Genomic DNA, 23071 nt, shown 5'->3' on the forward strand with positions numbered 1-23071 from the left:
GGCGCGCACCGCGCACCTGGGCCGGCCGGGTACTGTTGTAGGGTTTGGGTTACCTCCGCCAGCAAAGCCCCCAGCCCTGGTAGAGCTTCCAGTCCACTGAGAGGAGGAACACAATAGGCAAAAATAGCGAATTATGTAATCAGCGATCGGTGCTGTGGAAGAAAGAAAAGGATAAGGGAAGTGGGAGAATTGTAGTATTTCACACTTTTTATGTGTTTCACACTTTTTATGATGGAAACTTGCAAATGTGTGCAAAAGTGGAGTAGTATAATGAAACCCCACAAACCTGTCCGCCAACTTCGGCAGTTGGGAGAGTTGGCCAGTCTTGCTTCCCTCTACCCCGTTCCCTCCAATGCCGCGTGCTTCTGAAGCAGAGCCCGAGCATGACATCAGGTACCCGCGCGTGCGTGTGTAATGGACTGAAGGTTTGTGTCCCTCCCCGCAGTTCGTGTGCTGGAGCCCTGACGGCCGGTGTGCCGGTGTTTGGAGCCGCGGTCTGCGGGCTGGAAGGGGATGAGGGCTGGGCCCCGAGGATGGAGCCAGTGGCCTTATGAGAGGAGGAAGAGGGCGCGCCTCCCTCCTCACGCACACTGAGGAAAGCCCCAAACCAGGAAGACGTTAGGCACCTGGAACTGAATGTCCAGCACCTTGATCTTGGACTTCCGGGCTCCAGAACTGGGAGAAAACAAGTTGGTGTTGGTGTTGGAGGAAACTCTGTCATGGTATTTATTTTGTCCCGGCAGCCTGAGCTGAGACAGTGTGTGTCCCTCAAGACAGCGTATCTCTAAAGGATCAGGACTTTTTAAAAACAACTATGAAACCTTTATCACATCGAAAAAATTTTCCCTAATATCAAATATTCAGCATTTACATTTTCTGTGTGTCTTCAATGTCTTTTTCTTTTAAGCTCTTTGAATTAATTGGTGTCCAGATAAGGGTTTGAGATCGTGCTCTCTGTCTGCAAACCGTGGGTTTCCCTCCGTCTCCCTTTTGTTCCTGGCAGTTTCCCGAGGAGCCCGGGTTCTGTCCTGTGACCGCGTCATGCTCACTGCCCCCACTCGGCCAGCTGCGTCCCATGGTGCCCTCTGTCCTCAGGGTTCTGTGTCTCCTGGAAGGTGGTCCTTGGAGCCAGAGGCTGGGTCAGGTTCGGGTTGGATGGTTTTGGCAAGACTGTCTCCTGGCTGGGGGCGTCTCTCCACCAGTGGCATGCAGGCTCTGCTGGTGTCTCTCCGATGGGTGCGGCCCTTCTCCTGTCGCTTATGCCCTGTGGGGTCCGGAATGGTGAAATTCTAATGTTACCGTTTTGTCTTCATTTGTTAGTGGAAATGTTTCTGTAGAAAGTGTGTTTGTGGGGGCGCCTGGGCGGCTCAGTGGGTTTAACGCCTGCCCAGGGTCCTGGAATAGAGCCCCACGTGGTGCTCCCTGCTCCGTGGGGAGTCTGCTTCTCCTCTCCCTCTGCCGCTCCCCCTGCTTGTGGGCACGTGAGCTCTTGCTCTTAAATAAATAAATAGAATCTTTAAAAAAAAAAAAGTGTGTATGTGTGTTCCTTGCTTATCCAGTGGTGTGGTTTGTGTAGGAAAGGCAGACTAAATGCCTCACTCACTTCCTGTGTATAGTAAGTTGGTTCACTCAAAGTGAGTGTCCTCCAGTGGTGATCAGGTACCATGTTTTTTTTTTTTTTTTTAAGTATTATTATAAATTTAAGGATTTAGACCTACCTGCTTTGTTTCAGTCCGTGGCCAGTGCTGTCCTTACCGACGGGCAGGCGGTTCCATCTTTGCCTACTTGGTTGGCCTCCAAGTTGTAGGAATCTTTTGTTCTTTTCTTTGCTCTCTGTTGTGTTATGTTCCAGACTCGTTTCCAGCCTTGGCCCTGGAGTCAGCCATTTCTCCAAGGAACCCCGCTTCTTTTTAGTGGGAAAAGGTTTTTCAAGACCCCAGGCTACCTGCTTGGGCTGCTGGCTGCTGCTGGGTCTTCTTTTTATGGCACAGAGCTGGGAATTCAAAGGTGAAGTACACCGAAAGTTCACACTGGTCTTTGTGATTCAATTTCAGAACTTGGGGGTTTAATGAACTGCTGGATCGTCTGTATCTTCTTCCCTCCCATTTTGTGCATACTGGGGATGACGGAGGTAGGGTCTTCTCAAACTGGAGCTGCATCAGAGTGCCCTAGTGGGCTTGTTAGAACCTGACGCCGGGTTCCACCCCAGTTTCTGATTCCGCAGGCCAGGCTGGGCCTGGGAACAAAGCATTTCTCCCGAACACCTAGCGGGTGCTGTAGGTCCCACTTTATACGGTCTCTGTCACTCCGCCGTCAACAGTGACTCGTGAGGACAGATTTAAAATGCTTTCAGTTGTTCTCTGTGGCATTTGGACACCTCCCACCAGGAGCGCACAGTCCGACGGGCAGCCTTGTCCCAGCTCTTTCCCTGTGGCTGCGCTGCTAGCCATGCGTGCGTCTAACTCCATTTGTTTTCTTTTTTTCTGCTACTTTTAGGGAAAGCTTTTTTAAAATGTAACTTTGTATTATAATTATATAAAACATTTACATGCTTTCAAAACCAGATCTTCCACGCAGCAGCGGGTTATATAGCTTAGATTTCTGTCCTCCCTATACCCTGACCCTTCCCTCACCTAAATATAATCCTGCCATAAGAAAAAAAAAATTCATATGCATTTGTACTTCCCTTTCTTAGATAGGAGATTACAGACCAAGACACATCCCCCTCCCCTCTTTTTCTCTCAACATTTCCTGGAGGTCTTTCCTGTTGCTTTTTATAGTCCTGTAGAGCTCCTGTTACGGGGACTGTGGATGCTCCGTGCTTTATTCTATTCCAGTCCTGTCCGTGGAATTGGAGGGTTTGGTCTTTTGTTCTTTCAAATAGTCCTGAATCAAGTGGCCTTGTGGTGTGTCTGTTGGGATGGATTCCTTCAGGGATTGCTGGGGCTGTGGTAAACTCTTTAATTTTGCCAGGTATTGCTAAATTCCCCGCCGTAATGGTGAGCCTTTTGGAAGCTGCAGCTAGACCTCACTGAGAAAGTGGTCTTTGGGAGCCCTGGGGAAAGAGGTTTTAGGAGCCCGGCTCTCCAGAGCCCCAGGGCAGGGGTTGGGCCTGGAGCAGGCAAGATCCCTTGAACTTGTAAATGCTGTGATTCAAACTGCTACAATCATCCTATATTTCCTTTATTTAAAAATCTGTGAGCCGTTAAAGGGCTGATTCTTCGGTGCTCTTATATTTAGATGCACCCATCCAGTCCTTCGTTTTCTGTTTCCGCTCCTCAGTTTTAGGTTGTATTTGGTCTCTGACCCCCGAGAGCGGAGAACAGGACTGTTGGCCTCCTGGTTAGAAGTGTTTACTTAAATCTTTTGGTGCTCTTGGTGTGTGCTGAATTGTCTTTCATGTTGAAAAAGAAAAAGACTTTGGGACTTCATATCTTGTGATTGGTCTCTCTGTATAGGCTTTGGTTCCTTCTCTGCAAACTCCCACAGCATATAATTTGATTATCGCTAACATATACTATAATTTTTCCCCTTTGATCACACCCCGGGGGGAGTAATTGTTACCAGAGACTGGCTGCTAGGAGAGAGAGAAGCAGCCTGGGAGGGTGACCATGTGCACGTGGCGCCACGGTGAGGGTCAGGGGCAAAGCTGGAAGCCAGAAGGAGTAGGCATCACTTGACTGCCGGCGGTGAAATGGCAGGACTTACTGGAACGTGATCGAAAATGGGCGTTTTGGCAGGACAGCTGACAATCAGATAAAGGCGACCCCCATCATCCTCATCATGTTGACTGTAGGAATTACTTTTCTTTCAACTTGGCCTCTGCAGGACAGAGCTGAGGGAGGGCTCACTTGTTTCTTCTCAGATATGTGCCTCGCGATAAAGGGAGGGCAGGGTGTATACACAGAAACAGGAGTCTGTTGCCCAGTAATTTTAGGGCACAGACTAAGCCTTGGCTTCTACTTCTAGAATTTGGATAACATCTGGATCTTTTTGTTTTTTGTCATGAACCTCACTCCCCACCTCCCAACCCCAAATGTGAAAGCCTTTTCTTTTTTTTAAAGATTATTTATTTATTTATTTATTTATTTATTTATTTATTTAACAGAGATAGCACAGCTAGGCAGAGCGGCAGACGGAGGGAGAGGAAGAAGCAGGCTCTCCGCGGAGCAGGGAGCCCGGTGCCGGGCTCCATCCCAGGACCCTGGGACCATGACCTGAGCCGAAGGCAGCCGCTTCACCGACTGAGCCCCCCAGGCGCCGTGTGAAAGCCTTTTCTGTGCAGATACTCTGGCGAGGTTTTCCGTCTTCCATGATGATGCATTTGGTTTTCCCCATGAAAGAGCTACCAGTTTGACGCATTAATTACTTTTCATTACTGTGCTGATGTTGTACAAGAAGTATAGCAAATGCGCTTTACACGTGTTTGAGCAGGTTGACCTGACTTCCCAGTTTGTGACCTTAGATACTTTTTTTTTTTTTTTTTTTTTTTTTTAGATTTTTTTATTTATTTATTTGACAGAGAGAGAATGAGAGATAGCACGAGACGGAAGAGGGTCAGAGGGAGAAACAGACTCCCCGCTGAGCGGGGAGCCCGATGTGGGACTCGATCCCAGGACTCCAGGATCATGACCTGAGCCGAAGGCAGTCGCTTAACCAACTGAGCCACCCAGGCGCCCTGACCTTAGATACTTTTATCATTCATTTGAAAGTCTGTTTTACCAAAAGCTGTTGAGGAACAATTCATTCATGGTGGTCTGTGGGCAGGTACATGCATCGTTAGGGTTAATGACAGGGCTCTCTTTAACCCTTGTTTTCAAACAGAAATGCACTGCCCCCCCCCCCCCCCCCCCCCCCCCCCCCCGTGAACTATAGCTTTCTTTTGTTAACAGCATACTTAGAGAATGGCTCTTTCTGAAAACTTTTCTATAAAACAAAGGCTGGGTAAGGTATATATTTCCTTTGACTTACTTGCTCAAAGGTAGAATCATAGGCTCCCTTGCTTGGAAGGCCTTGAAATTGGTCATCTGGTTCTCGTCCAGCTACTCCATGGCCAGGTAGCTTCTAGAGTCCCCGTAAGGAGGTCCTCAGAGGGGAGACACTCAGCGCTCCAAATGCAGGTCTCTTACCTCAGCACCTGTTTACGTTGAGCTACAATCCATCCGTCTTTGCCACCCCCTTAGTGCAGGGGGTGGGGTAGGGTGGGGGGATGAGGAGGGGCTGTGGAGTCCGGCAGGGTAAACCTAATGCCTTTAAATTAAGATGTTGCCTAGCCTGAAATAATCTGGATGTCTTCAACAGCTTAGGATACGGTGGGAGATGTGTTTTATTGGAAAAGTTACTATTTCCCTTTACTAAGACTATACTAAAGAATTGGAAGAAAAATTATATTGTATGAGGGTATCAACAAATATTTATAAACCTGATTTAAGATCTTTTACCCAACATAAATCTCCAAATAAAAATACTGATCTTGGAAATGTATGTATCATGAGGAAAGCTACCCATCAGTTGTAAATCGGCTATAAACCTTTTGTTTTTCTCTGCCACTTTCTCATGGTTACAGCGTCCTGATCCTTTTATATTTTTGTGTTAAGATTTCGTAGCTTTGCATGTTTACGGGCTAGTAACTGGTAAGCAGATGACAGAAATGTTCACTACTGATGGAAGGTCTTCTGGAACCTGTACCTTCAGCCAAGCAGCATCGACAGAGCCTCTGTGCAGATTAATTAGCAAACAGCAAAACTAAGAAATAGAGAAGCAACCCAGGGCAGTAGAGAAGAATATTGAGTCCAGAGCCAGGCTGGCTGGAGGTGAATCAGTCCCAGCTTTGTCGTCGAGCAGGTTTCCATGCTTGACCTCCGGCCTCGGTTTCCAGTCCGTGGAGTGGCCCTCTCTCCTCAGGCCGGCTTGTGAGTTCACAGTAAGTGTGTGCCAAGTGCTGAGGGCATTCCAGGCCCACCATGCAGTCGTTGTTGGCAGCAAACAGATGGCCCCTCTGACTTCTTTTAGCTAGCTCTCACCTGGTGCCACACCCTCTCTGTAGTTTAGCGAGCCCTCCTGTAGCATCAGAAGAAAGGTATTATGTAGACTTTTTTTTTTAATTAAATACTTTAATTTTTCTGGTGGGTGCTGTAACAAATTACATAGACTCAGTGCCTTAAAATAACACTAATGTATTATCTTAGAGTTCTGGAGGTCAGAAGTCTGAAATGGGTCTCCTTGGGCTAAAATCAAGAGGTTGGCAGGGCTGGTAACTTCTAGGAGAGAATCCATCCCCTTGTCCTTTTCCAGCTTCTAGAGGCTGCCTACTTTCCTTGGCTCATGGCCCTTCCTCCATCTTCAAAGCCAACAGTGACCAGTTCAGTCCTTCTCATGATACCAACTCTTAGGTTCTGGCTCTTCTGCCTCCCTCGTCCCCACTGAATATCGCCCCCTCTGGGCACATTGGCCCGCCTGGATAATCCGGGATAATCTCGTGATTTAAAATCACCTGATAAGCAGGGCGCCTGGGCGGCTCAGTTGGTTCAGCGACTGCCTTCGGCTCAGGTCATGGTCCTGGAGTCCCAGGATCGAGTCCCGCATCGGGCTCCCTGCTCGACAGGGAGTAGTCGGCTTCTCCCTCTGACCTTCTTCCTTCTTGTGCTCTCTGTCTCTCATTCTCTCTCTCTCTCAAGTAAATAAATAAAATCTTTAAAAAAAAAAAAAGATCACCTGATAAGCAACCTTATCTTTCGTGGACCTTATTCGTCCCTTGTCTTGTAAAGTAGCATATTCAAACGTTCTGGAAGGCAGGACCGGGACAGAGTTTTCCAAATGCCCTTAACACATGTCTGGGGGAAAAAGAAATCATGGGGAGTCATGGTTGTGCAAGCATGAAAATCCTGTGTCCTTCCCAACTGAGGGTAACTTTTCAATTTAGCCTTGTGTTTCCCCCGAGACATAATTTATAGCTGTCGAGCACTCAAATCACATTTGGTAATTCAAGCTACTTTTTCTGTAGACCATTTAGTGCCAAATTCACTCTTAATGTCATAATTGAGTCCTAAAATCTTCAAAAAATTGTTGCATAAACATTATAGGAACATTAGTAACAACCAGTTGATAGCTTTTTGAAGGTAGGTAAAACATTTTTCTTTTATGTTAGACGATGTACCTTTTAGTTTAGTTTAGATATCCTGTATTCCTGAAATGCAGAAAGTGAACACCCCTGTCATCTCGTCCCTCAAATAGAACCCTGCCGGACGGTTTGGACATAGACTTCCAACAAGGTAAAGCACTGATGGGTTGTCTCGTTGGAGGTATCTTCCTGCAAAGCAGGACATCCTCAAGTCTTGTACTCAACTTAGTGTTGATTCTGTTCCGTTGCCATCTAGTGTTAAGAATGAAAAATGTGAATTTCAAAGATGTTTTGACACTAAATAACTTTGTGACTTTGTAGTTCTAGCAGACCCTAAACTAAAGTGATCGAAAGTGAAAGTGTGCACTGTTCTTCAGGTTGCTGGGGACTAATGCAAATGGTGTAGGACTGTGCCGGCATCCTGGGACCAGGGTGGGAGTCGGGGGGCGGGGGGTCGGCTCGGCCTGCTGTTAAAGCTTTGGTTAGACTCATATCAGTGACAGCTTCTTGGGTCAGAAAAGACTGTCTATGTCTAGCCTGCCGGTTTCTATTTTTGCTATGATTGACTTCTTTGAAGATTAGAGTTATTTCAAAAAAATATCTGTTTTCTTACAGTCTTTTTGTTGGTGATCTCAAATCCACGTGATACATCTATATCTGTAGTTATTTATATTTTGTCAGCTGGACACATGTTAGTGTCTTTTTAATGTTGATACAAGTTACTAATTATTTTCTCTATAATGGAGTTCCCAATTCCCTCTGTTTTAAAGGTATAAGAAAAATGTTGAATTTGTTGAAAGAGGACCCATTTATGCTTAAATCACTGAAATAATATTTTTTGAATTCTTTTTCCTTCCGTGTTTAATTAGCAGTCTTACCTGCTTTTAGCATAAAAATTTTTTTTTTTTTTTTAGAGATTTTATTTATTCATTCGAGACACAGAGATAGAGAGAGCATGAGCAGGGGGAGAAGCAGAGGGAGGGGGAGAAGCAGAGGGAGAGGGAGAAGCAGAGGGAGAGGGAGAAGCAGGCTTCCCCGCTGAGCCAGGAGCCTGATGTGGGGCTCGATCCCAGGACCCTGGGATCACGACCTGAGCCGAAGGCAGATGCTTAACCATCTGAGCCACCCAGGCACCCAATATAAAAAGTTTTAAATTACATGATTAATACATATAAATATATGCTGTTAAAAATCTCAGAATTCAGGAAGTAGCAAAGGTCTGGCCAGTCATCTGACTGCATCTGACAGAAAATCCAGTTACTGCTGGCAGAAATAAGAAGAAAACAGGTTCATATAATCAGAAACCTGGGACTCGGGGCGCCTGGGTGGCTCAGATGGTTAAGCGTCTGCCTTTGGGTCAGGTCATGATCCCAGGGTCCTGGGATCGAGTCCCGCATTGGGCTCCCTGCTCAGCGGGGAGCCTGCTTCTCCCTCTGCATCTCTCTCTCTCTCTCTCTCTCTCTCTCTCCCTCTGTCTCTCATGAATAAATAAATAAAATCTTAAAAAAAAACAAAAACAAAAACCTGGGACTCTGCCTGCCTTTGTTGTGGGGGATGTCTGAGCTGGGCTTTTCTCAGCCTGGAGCGGGTGCCTGGCAGGTCCGGGCAGCACCCTGAGTGCCTGCGTCCCTCTCTTCCCAGCAGGGTAACTGTCCGCATGTTTCCCTTCACATTTGAGTGGCTTCTGTGCCTGTCCCCATCCCCCCGCCCCTCCTGCCAGGGTACTGCTGTGCTCGGATACTGGCCAGGGGCGGAGGGTGACTGTGGTGGTCTGCACACCCCTGGAGCCGCCCCCAGCCCTCCTATCTCCATATGTCCCCTATAATGATGAGAACAGGGGCATATTAGACACACGCAAGGAGAGAGAGGTTTATGTTAATGGGATTATGCTTTGAATTACCCTTATTAATTATTTTGAGGAGTCTCTCCTTTCTCACAAACACAAAAAGGGATCTTAGTTGTTAGAATAAATAGCTTGACTTCAGTCTTTTAATAGGCCTCTTGAGGTGGAAAAATAAACAGCAATTTTCTAAACAGGGTTTTCTGAGGCTGGGCGCATCAGTCTTAAAAGCCTCATTTTTGCTTTTAGTAGCTACTTTCTAACAGACGTCAGCCAGGAAGTTGCTCTGTCTTCTAGTTCAGACCTCAAAGCTCTAAGGACTTGTCTGCCTCGTGATTAGGCTGTTGGGGATTCTCCGAGGTATGCATGGTTGTTAATTCAGTCACCTGTCACGGAAGCTGAGATGTAATTCCTTCGGAGGTTTGTGCCTACACTCCCCTTTCTCCTTCCGTGCTCCGGCTCTCTGGAGCCCACATTCAGGGGCATCTCAGGGTTGCATGATACTCGATATAAAGATTGATGCTATTAGGGTAAGAATGGGTGTGCATTCTGGAAAATCAGGGTAGCTTTTCTTCGTTCTCAGTGTAGAGCTTCAGTGGGGTAGAAACATTTGACCTTCAAATGTAGATCGGGGGGCACAGTGTTAGTCCACTGGGATGCTGTGACCGAGCAGCCGAGGGGCACAGCCTGTGAGGCTGAAGCAAGTGAACGAGAAGCTTGAGTTGTGAAGGCTGGAAATCCAAGATCAAGGCGTCCATAGGGTTGGCTGCTGAGGCTTTCCCTTCTTGTCGTGTAGACGGCTGTCTTCTCTCTCCTCACGTGAGCTTTTCACACCCCTAGTGTTTCTCTGTGTGTCCACATTTTCTGTTCTTAAAAGGGCATCAGTCGGATTAGATCAGGGCCGGAAGACCCTAAGGACCTCATTTAACTGAATCACCTCTTTAAAGACCTGATTTCCAAGTACAGTCGCATTCAGAGGTACTGGGGGTTAGGATTTCAACATGAATTTTGTGGGGGACACAGTTCTGTTTGTAAAACACTGAGGTCAGTCACATTTAAGTCCACAGTTACTGTGCTGGTTGACCTGTAATCTTTTAAAATTAAATTGAGGACACAAATTAAAGATTTATTCCATGAGAGTATAAGAAAAATCACTTTATGGTCTCCATTTAGATGAGTTTTATTGTGAGGCTGTCTATACCCATGTGTACTCATGTGAGACTTCGTTCCAAGGACGAGTGAACACAAGTGAAGCAGGAGAGGGCTTCCGCATGCTCCCCCGGATGGCTACTCAGCGGAAGTAGCAATCATGTCATTTTTGTACATGAACCTTGGACCCTTTTAAGGAGGCAATAGGATTGGCAATCCAAGATAAGAAATCTGAGCCTAACTGATTATTTTCTTACTTTAATGATTTCTAAGAGGACTACTAAATAAATGAATACAATGAGAAATGATTAAGTGAAAACATAAGAGTTGTTTTTGTTTTAACAAAATATGTAGCAAGAGTAACCCAGACTATTTTGTGTCAGGCCCGGAGTTCAAGGTTATTTATTTGTGTTGACTCATTTGACCTTCGCCACAGCCCAAGGTGTTCTTATTTCTCACTTCACAGGCGGCCCTCTGAGGCCCAGGCGGGGTGGTAGTGTCCCCAGGCGTGCTGAGCTAGGAGATGGTGTGGTGCGGAGAAGGCCCGGCCAAGGGTCTCGCTTGTTACGTCACCCCGCCCCCGCCTCTGACGTTCCCTTCCGCTGCTCAAAAACATCACCACTCTCTGCAGTGACTTGATAACGTTATATGGGTTTGGGGAGGTCTTTGTTTTTTATGTTCATGATAGCAAAATAAGCAAATGTGTTAATGGCCCACATCAATTCCCAATGATTTCTTTAAGATCAATACAAAAGCAATTTGGTTAATGGTTTTGCTTAAAGTTTGAGGATCCTCCAGTGTAAGAGTTGAGTCATCTATATTAAAAGGTTCTTTTTTAGCGTAGGTATAATGTGGTTATCCTATCATTTTATGAGAGCTTAATGGACTTTCCAGTTCTGTTAAAGCTAAGATAAAAGAGCTGAGTGAAAAACTGAGCCTGCAGCTTGAAGTCAGACACACCTGGATTCATAACTAGAATCCGCCATGAGCTAGTTTTGTGCTCCCAACGCATTGGCCTCTCAAACCTCGCCTTCCTGATCTGTGAAATGGGGTGGTGCTTGCCTGCCTTAGCAGTTACCGTGAGGGCTAAATCAGAGAAGGCACACCAGGTGTCTTGTGTGTCGTGTGCGCACACAGAGTGTCTTGTGTATATTTTAGCTCCTACTATCATCTGGATGCATATTGAGTTTATTTTGGTGAAGAAGTTCACGTTCACTTCTCGGGGTTTCCTTTTCTGCATGACGTTTGTGGCTGTTCGCATGAAGCAGAAGAAAGCCATGGCTGTAGGTCACACACTCAGAAGGCAGCTGGTGGACCTGAGCCAGCTCCCTCTCTCCTTAGCTTTGTGGCCTTGGGCAGGGTACTCAGCGTTTCCTAGCCTCATTCCCTGATCCTCAGTCTCCTTGGGGAAAATCGTTAGGACCACATGGAGGTGTTGTAAGGGTGAAGTTAGACTATGGATGTCAACTGCTGGGTTTTCTTGAGATCAGTTATTTAAAGGTATAAAACAATCTTGTTTTGTGATGTCATTTTACTAAATATAAAAGTGTCTAAAATTACCAATTCAATAAATTTTAGACCCCATTTTGCCTGTATTCACCTAAAAATGTCGTAACTGGATTTCTCTTTGTTCCTGTTGTAGGTGCTGGAGATCAGAATTTATTTACCTCTATTTATCCAACGCTTTCCCAGCAGCTTCCAAGAGAACCGATGGAATGGAGAAGGTGTGGCATATCTGTTTTTGACTTTATCTCTCTCTTCATTTTGTAGACATTTCTGTGAGCAAGTGAGGTAGTAAAAGTTAAAGCCCAAGTTGTAAAGTGTCTTGTAAAGAAACTGAACATATCACATAATCTGTGGGCCTCACTTTTTAAGGAATATGTTGATTTTTCTTACCGAGACAGAGGGTGGTAGAAACAAGACAGTTATTTTGAGTTAAAGGCCCTCTTTTATAGGAATGACTTCTGATTCCTCATGGTACATCAGAGTATCTTTTCTTAAAAAAATTGCTTATTTAAATTCAGTTTAACATATAATGTATTATTAGTTTCAGAGGTAGAGTTCAGGGATATGTCAGTTGCATATAACACCCAGGGCTCATCACATCACGTGCCCTCCTTAGTGCCCGTCACCCGGTTACCCCATCCCCCGCCCCTCACCCCTCCAGCAACCCTCAGTTTGTTCCTTAGAGTTAAGAGTCTGCGTCAGAGGGTCTTAAAGGCACAGGCGTTTTGGAAAGGAGACATGCACTCGGACTCCACGTTAGAGCAGAACACATGGCCTTTACCTACCGTCTCAGCAAGACCTCCGTTCACCCTGAGCTCCTGTGCTCCTTTCTTAAGGATGAGGAAGTATGTGGAAAGATGTTATTTAAAAATTAGGGGGGAAACCAGACCGGCCATCCCATTGGTCCTTTGTATGTGATTGTTCATCTCATGACTTGTTCGGAGAAGTAGTCCGCATTTGAATTATCTTATTGGAAAACTTATTTCTGCTAAGATTAGCTATTATTTCTAGAGAATGTTTGGAGTTTGACTTGTTAGTACAGGGATTCCGATTTTAATCAAGGTGTATGCACATTTCCGGTTGTCGTTCACGCTCTCGTAGTTCCAGTTCTCATGGCATCATTTCCCTCCGACCACCAGTGTGTGCGCTGCCACGTGAAGAATTGATGTGGCTTTCTGGGGGTGACTCACCAGAGATGGGGTCCAGGCTCATTTTTGTGTCTAATACCATGTTAGAAGGAGTGCATTTTTTCAATTTAGTAATTTTTTCAATTTAGTAATTAAATGCAATATAAAGAGCAGATAGAAAGTGGGAGAATTGTTCAACATCTGAGGAGGCCCCGTGCTGTCGCAGGAGAAGATAACTCAGTGGAGGACTTAATGTCTGGCGAGATGGGGGAGTCTGCAGAGGATCTCTAATGCACATTATTTAAACATCCAGAAAGACAAAAGCAAAGATGTGTGTCCATGAAACAAGACAAGGGGTCATGAGGAAACAAGGAGAGACTGTAGATTTCGTGTGCGTTCATCTCTTCGCCTTCCTGAACCTGCCTGAGCCGGAGGAAGGGCCAAAGGGGCGTGAGGGTGCAGGGACAGAGAGGGGTGTGGGTGACGCAGTGGAGACTGGCCACCTTCCCCGGGGAAGGACAAGAGGCCTCGGGAGAGGAGGCTGAGCCTGTGTATCCTGTATCTGCAGAGGCGGCTCCTGGAGACGCAGGTGACGGGGCCCGGGACCGCTGCAGGCGAGGCCAGAGCGCGCCGGGAGGGGGCAGGCGGCGCGGGGCCACCTCCGCGGGAGCCTGCGGCTCCGATGAGCTCCAGCCCCGTGGATTCGAGGCACCGCGGCAGCGGGGAGGAGGGCCAGTGTGCATCTGACCAGGTGCGGCCAGGCGGCGGAGCTCCCGGGGCAGGAGGGTAGGGAATTCATCGCGGGACAGACCGGAGGGCCCCAGGAAGAGACCTGCTGCGTCCCCACGGTGCCTTCCTGATTGGAGCGGGAGGCCTTCTGGGGGACCCCCCCCCCAGGACAAAGGGCCTGCCGGGGCCGCTGAGGCTTGACTGAGCAGCTGCTGGCGCTTGGGGTTTGCAGTTCTGTCCGGGAGCTGGGGAGGGAGCTGGGGAGGGAGCTGGGGCAGAACCGGAAATGGTGACTCTGAGCTGAGAGAACGAAGATGCAAGAAGACGAAAGCACATCATAAAGCTGCGCAACCAGAGTGTGCTGCTTGGCTCCCGAGCAGCTGGTGCTGCTGCATTCAGTAAGAGGGGGCCACGGCATCAGGACGACAGTCGGGGAGAGGGCAGCTAGGAGGGCGGGGGGCAGAGCTGAGCCTGCCTCCTCCATCACGGACATTTGGACATCGTGTCTAAGAGGAAAGCGTTTGGGGAGATACAGTGGGCTGAATGGCGGCCCTTAGAAGATCCGTCCATCCGTGAACTGCGAGTGTGAGTTTATTTGCAACGAGGATCTTACAGTGTATTTGAGTGAAGGATCACATGAGATCATCCTGGAGTGGTGTGGGCCCTAAATCCAGTGACGGGCATCTCGGCAAGAACATGCTTGCAGAGGAACAAGCAGTCCGCGTGGACATGGCCACAGAGATCGCAGTGGGGGGCTACAGGCTGGGACCGTCCCGGTTTGCCGGGAGGCAGGAGAGACGAGGAAGTTCTCCCACAGAGTGTCCAGAGGAAGCCAATGCTGCCAACTCCTTCATTTCAAATTTCTGGCCTCCTGAGCTGGGAGAGAATTAATGTTGTTTAAGCCTCTGGGTTTGTGGTAACTTGTCAGAGTAGCTCTAGGAGAACTAGTACAGGAGGGGAGGGATGGAGGCCGGGGTAGGCAGCTGCGTGTGTGTGTGTGTGTGTGTGTGTGTGTGTGTGTGTGTGTGTGTGTGTGAGAGAGAGAGAGAGAGAGTAAGAGAGAGAGAGGCCTTTTGATACTATTCGACATGTTAAAGCAGGTACATGTGACTGTGATCAGAATGTACAATTGAGTAGATCTTGGGACTAAGCTTGAAGCCAAGGTTTTCCTAGATGCGCTGAACTGCCGTATGCAGGAGAGCATGTCGGGGAGTGGGGAAAACGGAGCTGCAGAGCCCTGCCACACAGCATGGGGGGTGGGGGACGGGGGCCCAGAGCTGCAGAGGGGGACACAGGGACACGCCGAGATGTGGGGGACAACAGGAAGTTTCAGAGCAGAGGACAGAGAACGGGCGACAGGCAGTATCTGAAGAATGAAGGTCAGGATGTTCGCAGAGGTGAATCACGGGCTTGCTGGAGCCCACAAAATGTCCCGTGCAATGAAAGCAAAACACAGCAAACCAAAAGCCATGCCAGGAAAACAGACAGAAAAGGAAACCAGGTCTGCAGTCTCTACAACATTAAAAATGCAGCGTAAGAGCCAGCACTTCTCAAAGTACTGATGGAAAACGCCTTTCAACCTAGAAGTTTGTGCTACTCAAACTCACAGGTGGAAGGGAAGACCGAGTCAGCCCCCCTCTCCCCGCCCGTGGGCCGGTGGGCTTTGCTGAGGCAGGACTGACAGGGTTTGTCCCTCGAAGGCCGGGGAGCCATCTGGGACCACTTCTGGCTGCGCAGAGCTTCATGTATGTGCTCTGGAGGGCCGCTCTCATGTTGTGTTCATGGCTTGCCACGCCATGCAGAGAGTTGAGAAATAGAGTATGGTCACAAACCTTACCACCCTGAAATAATGAAAGGACACATCTCAACAGGAAGGAAAATGAACCCAGAATTCAGATGAAAGAAGCAGTCACCAGCAAAGAAGTCATAAAAGTATTTTGCTAAACTTAAGATTATCAGTCCTTTCAAAAATTAAGAAAAAACCTAAAATTTTAGATGTGGGGAAGGAAGCAGAGAGAAGAAAGTGTACTTGTCTCGTTCAAGGAGAGGGTAGACATTAATCTTTAAAAGAAACACTTAAGTTTATGCATATTAAAAATAAAAATGTAACCAACAGCAGAATAGAAATAGATGGTTAAACTTTCAAACCAGCAGAGGAAAAGGGTGGAAAAAGAAAACTGGATTCGTCTCACAAGGATAGGGAAAAATAGAGAGCCTGAAAATAGAAAGTACACAAGTTCAGGCATCAGCATAATCATGTTAAATATGGTTAGTTTCAGGGTGTTAGACACAGACCCCTTAGATTGGACAAAAAATACAAGAATCCGGCTTAGAAACGTGTCAAGAGAGACAGCTACTAGAAGTGGAAAATACAAGTGTGGAGGAAAGGTGTATGGAGCCTAATGTATTTTTTAGAAGTACAGTGAAATGGCAGCCGTGCCCTGATAGCCATAGATGGGGGTCTGCAGCCTGTGGGCTATCTCTGTTCCTCCCTGGGGGGTGGGGGCGGGCGTGCAGGGGCTGGGGTGCGCCCCTCTCTGGTTTGGGTCTTGCAGGTGATCATAAAAGTATTTGTTTAGTTTAAAGCTTTTATGTCTTCAAACGGCGCTTTTGACATTTGGGAATCTTTTTTTTTTTTATAGTGACTTAGAGATTCAGTGAAACTCCAAGTAATATCCATTTTTCTCAGAAGTCTGTGTTGTTGCAAAGAGCCCTGGTTAAGTAGGATATTGGTGTGCATGCGTCAGAGCAAGGTGAAAGTCCTGACGGAGAGGGAGCTGTGACACGGACACGTGAACCGTGCTGAGATAGTGTGTAGAACCCTTCTGGACAGAGTATTATCATTATCACTCAGGATTAATACCATATATGTACTTTTGAATTCATGGATATGATTAAATTATTGTTGGATTTTTTTTTCCCCCTTTTCTTTCTGCTGAGCCTTCTGTAGTCATTTTTCTTAGTGACGTTTTAAAAATTGTTTGTAGGTCCTATGGCCGGGCTCCAAAGATGATTCACCTAGAATCTAACTTTGTTCAATTCAAGGAGGAGCTGCTGCCCAAAGAAGGAAACAAAGCCCTGCTTACCTTCCCCTTCCTTCATATTTATTGGACGGAATGCTGTGTAAGTATTCGTGGAGGAAGAAGAAATGACCAGAAAATGCCTTGGAATGGGATCAAGAATTCACCGGTCTAGCTTTTGTTCAGACAACGCTCATTTTTCAAATTGACTTTTTAATGGGCTCTACTTGGTGTCCTCTTTCCTCGTTCCCACTGTCAGATGCCCAGTGCCTCTGTCGCTCCACGCTTCTGCTCTGGTTCCGTGTTCTGCCTTCTGGGTAACCACCAGGTACAATCTTACTTGCCACGTTTTGAGTTCTTGTGAGCGCCCTGCGCCCTCGGGGCCTCTAGGTCTTATTAATATTTACTCCGAGCTTTGTTTCCGAACCCCCGATATTCACTGTCATGATAGCTACTCGACTTCATTCTTGTGGGTCTCTCCTGCTGCTTTGTGGGCTTTCTGAAGGCAGGGGACTGCCCTGCTTCCTCACCGTCACGGTACCTCCAGAGCAGGCGCTCCACGGCCACCCATCCAGGGACCTTACTTGTACTTTGCAACTGCGTATTTATGAACCCAGAAAGAAGCTTGTCGCTCTTGACAGAATTCTTCTGTCGTGAACTAAGAGACAACACCGTGGGTCATTTCTTCCTGTTTTAGCGATATCCAGCATACACACATCATTTCGTGTTGTGTATTTTCACCTGAATCTGAGGATGCAGAAGTAGTGTGGTGTGATTTAAAGAAGGGACTGGAAGCTTTACTCCTGAACCCTTTTGCCTTTGTGGATTTTGCTTTGTAGCCTTTCTCAGTGGAGTCCGCCATGCAGGGCGGGCTTATACCCCCAGCAGTGAGTGTGATGACACATGGGGCACGTCTGCCAGGGAGCTCATCAAAGGTGAGCACCCAGGGCTTTTGTTGGGGTTCAGGCACGTGGGCACCCCCTGCCTGGCTCGTACCAAAACTCTAGAGGGGTTTTCTAGAGGGAAAGCAGGTGTTCAGCACAAGCCATAGTATCTGTACAAAGAGCTTGTGCCCAGTGAGGCCCTTTGTCACGTGGTGGTGGGAACCATCCCATGATCCATGTTCCCAGGCCTCAGCAAAGCGCCCCCCCCCACCCCCGCCCCGCCGCCCCGCCGCCGTGAGCAGGCCTAAGCATGGCTGTCCTAGGCCTGAAGTGCCTCTTCTCTCTCTGGCCCCTCGGCGGTGATGTTAGATTTGATGTTGTGGTCAGGGTTTCTCCATGCTGTAGGTACTGTTTTCCCCTTTCAATTAATAAGCCATCTCTGGGGGGCCCACTGTAAGACCACAGGATTACCCTGCTCCTTGTCCAGCTTTCCCCTTAGATTGAGCACCCAGCGATGACTCTTCCTGAACCAGTCTTTACGGAGGGCTGCCCTCCTGAACCAGCCTTCCTCCAAGCTGATCAGTGGTGCTCTGCTCTGGGAATTGCCCACGTGGGTTTCTGTCCCGTGTGATGCTTTGCCATCCTTTGTCCTCACTGTGATGCTCAGGTCGTCTCAGATTTGGCCGGTGAGAGTCACTTCAGACCGGCCCCTGGGTCCTTTTCAGGGACTTCTCTAACTTTCAGGGACAACAAGGTATCCTGGGCTCTCGTACCAGTGCTGCCCTTGTCCTGGAGTCGGCCGCTTCTTCTCAGAGCCCCGCTGCCCCTGGTGCTGCGGGCGTGTCTGGGCCGCCGGCCCTTCGGGAGACGAGCTAGGAAGGTGTGCGTCTCGGAGACCAGGGCTCGATGCTGTGCCTCCGGTTGGAGCCTCAGCCCCCGGGGCTCTCTGCTGCGCTGTCCCGGTCCGTGCTGGCGTCTGCCCTGGCTCCAGACAGCATCACCGCAGGTGCCTCCTCGCTCAGTCCTCCGACCCGCGCAGCCGTGTTCGCCGCATTGTGGCTCCCGCCCTGCGGCCGGGGACGGTCCGTGTTCCTGTCTGGTAGGCCAGGCCGCCCTCGGGCCCGTCCTTGTCACAGTATATTCCCCTTGCTCTTGCATGGGTACTTCTCCATGTGAACGTCAGTACTGAGCTACTGAGTTCCAGGTGGAACTTCCTGGGTTTTTTATCGGGACCACGTTGAGCTATAACTTACTGTGTGCAGAGACAACGTCTTGGTGGTATGGAGACCTTCTGACCCTGAACCAGGGAGGTCTTTCTATCTGTGCACGTCTGTGTCCTTTAGAAGTATTTGAGGGATGCTTTTCTTCATCCATGATAGAGTTCACATGTTTCTGCTTAAATGTATGTCTAAGCATTTTCCTTCTTTTGTTGCTGACGTCCATGGGGTTTTCTCTCTCATTACATCTTCTAGTTGGTTGTTGTGGTGTATGTGAAGGCTGCTGCTGTTTTCCATGTTAGCCTTGCGAATTCTCTTACTGTTTGAGTTTGTTTCATCGCGGCTTCTCTAGGCCCCAGGGCCCCCATCATGTCATCTCTTCTCTTTCAGGTCTTAGGCCTCCAGTTGTTTCCTCTGTTGGACCCCATTGTTAAATAGTGGTGGAGACGGTGGGCATTGTTGCCTTGTTCTGACCTCCATGGGGGCGCCTGCGATGTGTGCCCAGTGAGGAGGGTGCTGGCTGTGGGACGGAGCGAAACGGGCACCAGCTGGGTCGGGTATCCATCCCTTCCTGTTTCCTCAAGGATCTTTATTAGGAACACATTCTTGAATTTTGTTAGTAAAGGCTTTTTCATACTCAGTGGGGATAATCATAGGGGTTTTTTCCACCTAAATTTACTGATACGTTGGGTTATATTAATGGGTTTCTTATTATTGAGCCATACTTGCATTCCTGGTATAAATACTACTTGGTCAAAGTATCAGTTTTTTAATGTGGTATTTGTGTCTGTTCACCCAAATTAGGATTTTTTTTTGCATCTACGGTCACAAGTGATTGGTCTGTAAGTTTTTTCGTATTGTTTCTGTCAGGTTTAGGTATCAATATTATACTTGCTTCATAAATATAATTTGGAGTTTTCATTTGTTTCCTATTTTTGAGACAGTTTATAAATGTAGCACTAGACCAGTGTGGTCTCTAAGGATTGATAGGGTTCTCCTCTGAAACCATCTGGACTTGGTACTTCCTTACAGGACAGTTCCTTGATCACTTTCTACGTACTTTTCATGGAAATGGGTCTCTTACAGCCATTCGTCAATTTTGATAAACTGTATCTTTCTTAGAAATTATACATTTCAGTTAAGTTATAAAATTTAATGTCTTGAAAGTGTGCAAAGTGGTCTTTTTTTGACTTTTAAAATACTCTCTGTGGCAACAGTTATTTCCCCATTGTTATTTCGTTGTATATTTTGTACTTTTCCCCTTTCTTCCTTGATTAAATTAGCTATTTGTAGTTGTGGATTCTTTCTTCTCAGAGAACCGGGGTTTTTATTTCTGATACACCGTTAGTGTGTTTTCTACTTTATTAATTTCTGCTTTCATTTTTATTTCCTTCCTTTTGCTTTCTTAAGGTTTACTTTGTTTTTTTCTAGTTTTTTTTTTTTTTTTTGAGTTGGAATGCATTTCTTTTCATTTTCAATTTAAATGATATAAGTCATTAAAGATAGGAATTTAAATCCCAGGATTCAGTCATTTTTCAGAAAGTCTCTGCTTTCAGTTTGTATTGCCCCTTTCACCCAACAGTTTAACATGATGTTTTTTAATTTCCAGAAAAAAATTCTTTAAAATTTTTATTTTAAAATTCCTAATTTTATTGCATTGTGATGAGGATGTTGTATATAATATTTCTGCTTTCTGAAACTTACCTTTTCTCCATGATCTAATAAATGATCAGTTTCTTGGGATGTTCCATGTTTGAGAAAGTATTTTTTCTGCTTTTTAGATTGTAATGCTAAATGTAGATCCCTACGAGCGGTCTTACCGATTTGTTGTTTAGGTCATTTATATTTTAATGTTCTGTTCACTTGACCTGTCTGGCTGACCACGGTGTGTTAGAGTCTTCCGTTACTGGTGTGTTTGAGTTTCTCTTGCGTCATCTGTAGTTTGTGTTTTGTGTAGATAGTTCATGTATCATTAGTGCATAGGTATTCATGACTGTTACAGTTTTTATGGAGTGAAATGTCATTTTAAAAAATGGTTTCTGAATAGAGTGTATCATGTTGAGGAAGGCCTTGTCTGTCTCAAGGTAATAATTGGTTTTCTCCTATGTTTTCTCTTAATAATTTTATAATTTGTGTTCTATATTTGGATCTGTATAGCTTCAAGTTATTTTTGTGTATGGCAGGAAGTGTGGAGGATTAAAGGTCTAATTTTATAGTCTTAATTGGGTAGCACATTGGCCTAACATCATTTCATAATTGTCTGTCTCTTTTCTACTTGCTGAAAATTTCACCTTTATTTTATTTTATTGTTATTTTTATTTTTATTTTTTTTTAAAGATTTTTCATTTATTTATTTGAGAGAGAGAGAATGAGAGATAGAGAGCACGAGAGGGAAGAGGGTCAGAGGGAGAAGCAGACTCCCCGCCGAGCAGGGAGCCCGATGTGGAACTCCATCCCAGGACTCCGGGATCATGACCTGAGCCGAAGGCCGTTGCTTAACCATCTGAGCCACCCAGGTGCCCCGATGTCTGTTCTTTTAAAATACATCCCTTGGCTAGTATACATTTTTTTCTTCCATGTAAATTTTAGAATCAGATTGTTAGGTATACAAATTTTATTTTCCAAAAACGATTGTGTCTACATAGTCCATCCCCCATGCTCTTCTCTCCATGGCAGTGACCTTCCTCCATTGAGAGGCCTGGTCAGTGTTTCCTCTAGTTGAATCAGTGTGGGCCTCTGACTGGGAGGAGGGGCACTGTCACTTTTGAGACTAAGTCATAAAAAGTAATACATCTTCTGTGGGGCCCTCTGGGGAATGCGTGCTCTTAGAGCCCAGCCACCATTCTGTGAGGAAGCCAAGTGCCACATGGGAAGGCCACCTGGAGGTGTGCATCCCCGGTCCCAGCAGATCCTTGCCAACAAGCTAGCGATCCAGCAGCGGACACATGATGGCCTTCTCGCTCCCAGCCTTCATGTGCCACACCGGCTGGGGCAGGTGAGCTGTGTGCCTGGTCTTGTCTAGGTCGTAGATTGGTGAGCAGAGTGAACGTTCCGGACCACTGCACGTTCTAGTGGTTTGTTACAAAGCCATATAGAACAGGAGTAGCTATTGAAAAGAGAAAGGGAAGGACCGGGAGGTGTTTTGGTTGGGATTGCCTTGAATAAGTTGTGGATTCATTTGGGGAGAATCTTAAAAATCACAGGTCTTCATATCTTGAAACATGGTCTCTCCATTCTTTATGCCTTTTTGATGCCCTTAGTAATGTGTGCTAATGGGGGCGCCTGGGTGGCTCAGATGGTTAAGCGTCTGCCTTCGGCCCAGGTCGTGATCTCCAGGTCCTGGGATTGAGCCCCACGTTGGGCTCTCTGCTCAGCAGGGAATCTGCTTCCCCCTCTCCCTCTGCCCCTGCTCGTGCTCTCTCTCTGTCTCAAATGAATTAAAAAAGTCTTAAAAAAAAAAAATAATGTGTGTTAACGTTTTTCATAGAAGTCTTGCATTTATATTGCTAGACACTTTTTGTAGACACTATGAATAAGGGTTTTTTTCCCCTTAAAATTGCTTTTTCTAATAGGGAGCCTGTGTTTTGTTGTTGTTGTTTTGCTTTAGTTTTGATCATTATCTGTTAAGGAAAGTTTTCTGGAGCAAGTAGATAATATTTGGGATTTTAGAATTAAAAGTAAAATTCCTGCGCTAGGTTAGTAGTTGCTTTTGGGTTTCTGGTGCACATCTGCAACATCACCTCCTTTCTTCAAACCATCACCTCCTTCCTTCAAATGGGGCTGGGCCACACACGGAGTCCGCCTTTGTGTCAGTGGTCTTGTTTCGGACACACTGTTCGTTGTTACTGTTTTTGCTTTAAACGGTTATTTTGTAGAGATTAGAGGTAAGAACATAGTCTCTTAGTTACCACTTGCTCCCCTTTCCTTCTTTAGAGGGCAGGTCCATGGTGAGAATTCTTCCAGCTTCTGTGCATCTGAGGAAGCCTTGATTTTTGCAAAATATTTTACTGGATATAGAATTCTAGACTCACAATTCTTTATTTCTTTCCAGCAGGTAAAAGATGTTTCTCCACTGTCTTGGTTTACACTGTGACCCATGAGGAGTCTTTCCTTCTTGTCTTTGTTACTTTGTATTTGAAGTATCTTTTTTTCCCCCCTTGGGTGATTTAAGATTTGTTTTCCTTGTCATTGGTTTTAAACCGTCTATGATATGCCCTGGGGTACTTTTCTTGGTGTTTTTGTGCTTGTGGTGTTTTAGGCATTATGGGGTTGTAGTTTTGATTTAGATTTGGAACACTTTTGGTCATTATTTCTTCAGATACTTGTTGTGTTCCTCCCTTCCCCCCTCTCCTCTGGGGCTCCAGTTACTCACATATTAGGCTCTGGAAGTCGCCCAGCTCAGTGACACTGTGTTGATGGCTTCTCAGTCTTTCTCTGTTTCATTTGGATGATTTCTGCTTCTGTGTCTTCAGGTTACCT

General features: G+C 46.5%; 1 protein-coding gene across 6 annotated transcripts in view; it reads left to right on the forward strand.

Annotated features, from left to right (window-relative positions):
- TRAPPC10 (trafficking protein particle complex 10) overlaps window positions 1-23071 on the forward strand; it is an 87939-nt gene that overhangs the window by 9941 nt on the left and 54927 nt on the right. For 2 of the 6 annotated variants that reach the window (XM_027583623.2, XM_027583624.2), the window contains exons 2-3: window positions 11752-11833; window positions 16459-16594. The exons of 1 other annotated variant lie outside the window; for it this stretch is intronic. In XM_027583623.2, coding sequence (XP_027439424.1) covers window positions 11752-11833; window positions 16459-16594 — 218 coding nt within the window. Of the gene's footprint in view, window positions 1-11751; window positions 11834-16458; window positions 16595-16640; window positions 16820-23071 lie in introns of those variants that run through there. 3 more of the 6 variants (XM_027583625.2, XM_027583627.2, XM_027583626.2) reach the window with 3 other exon arrangements.

Source organism: Zalophus californianus, chromosome 1 (genome assembly GCF_009762305.2).
Source record: "Zalophus californianus isolate mZalCal1 chromosome 1, mZalCal1.pri.v2, whole genome shotgun sequence".
Lineage (NCBI taxonomy): Eukaryota > Metazoa > Chordata > Mammalia > Carnivora > Otariidae > Zalophus > Zalophus californianus.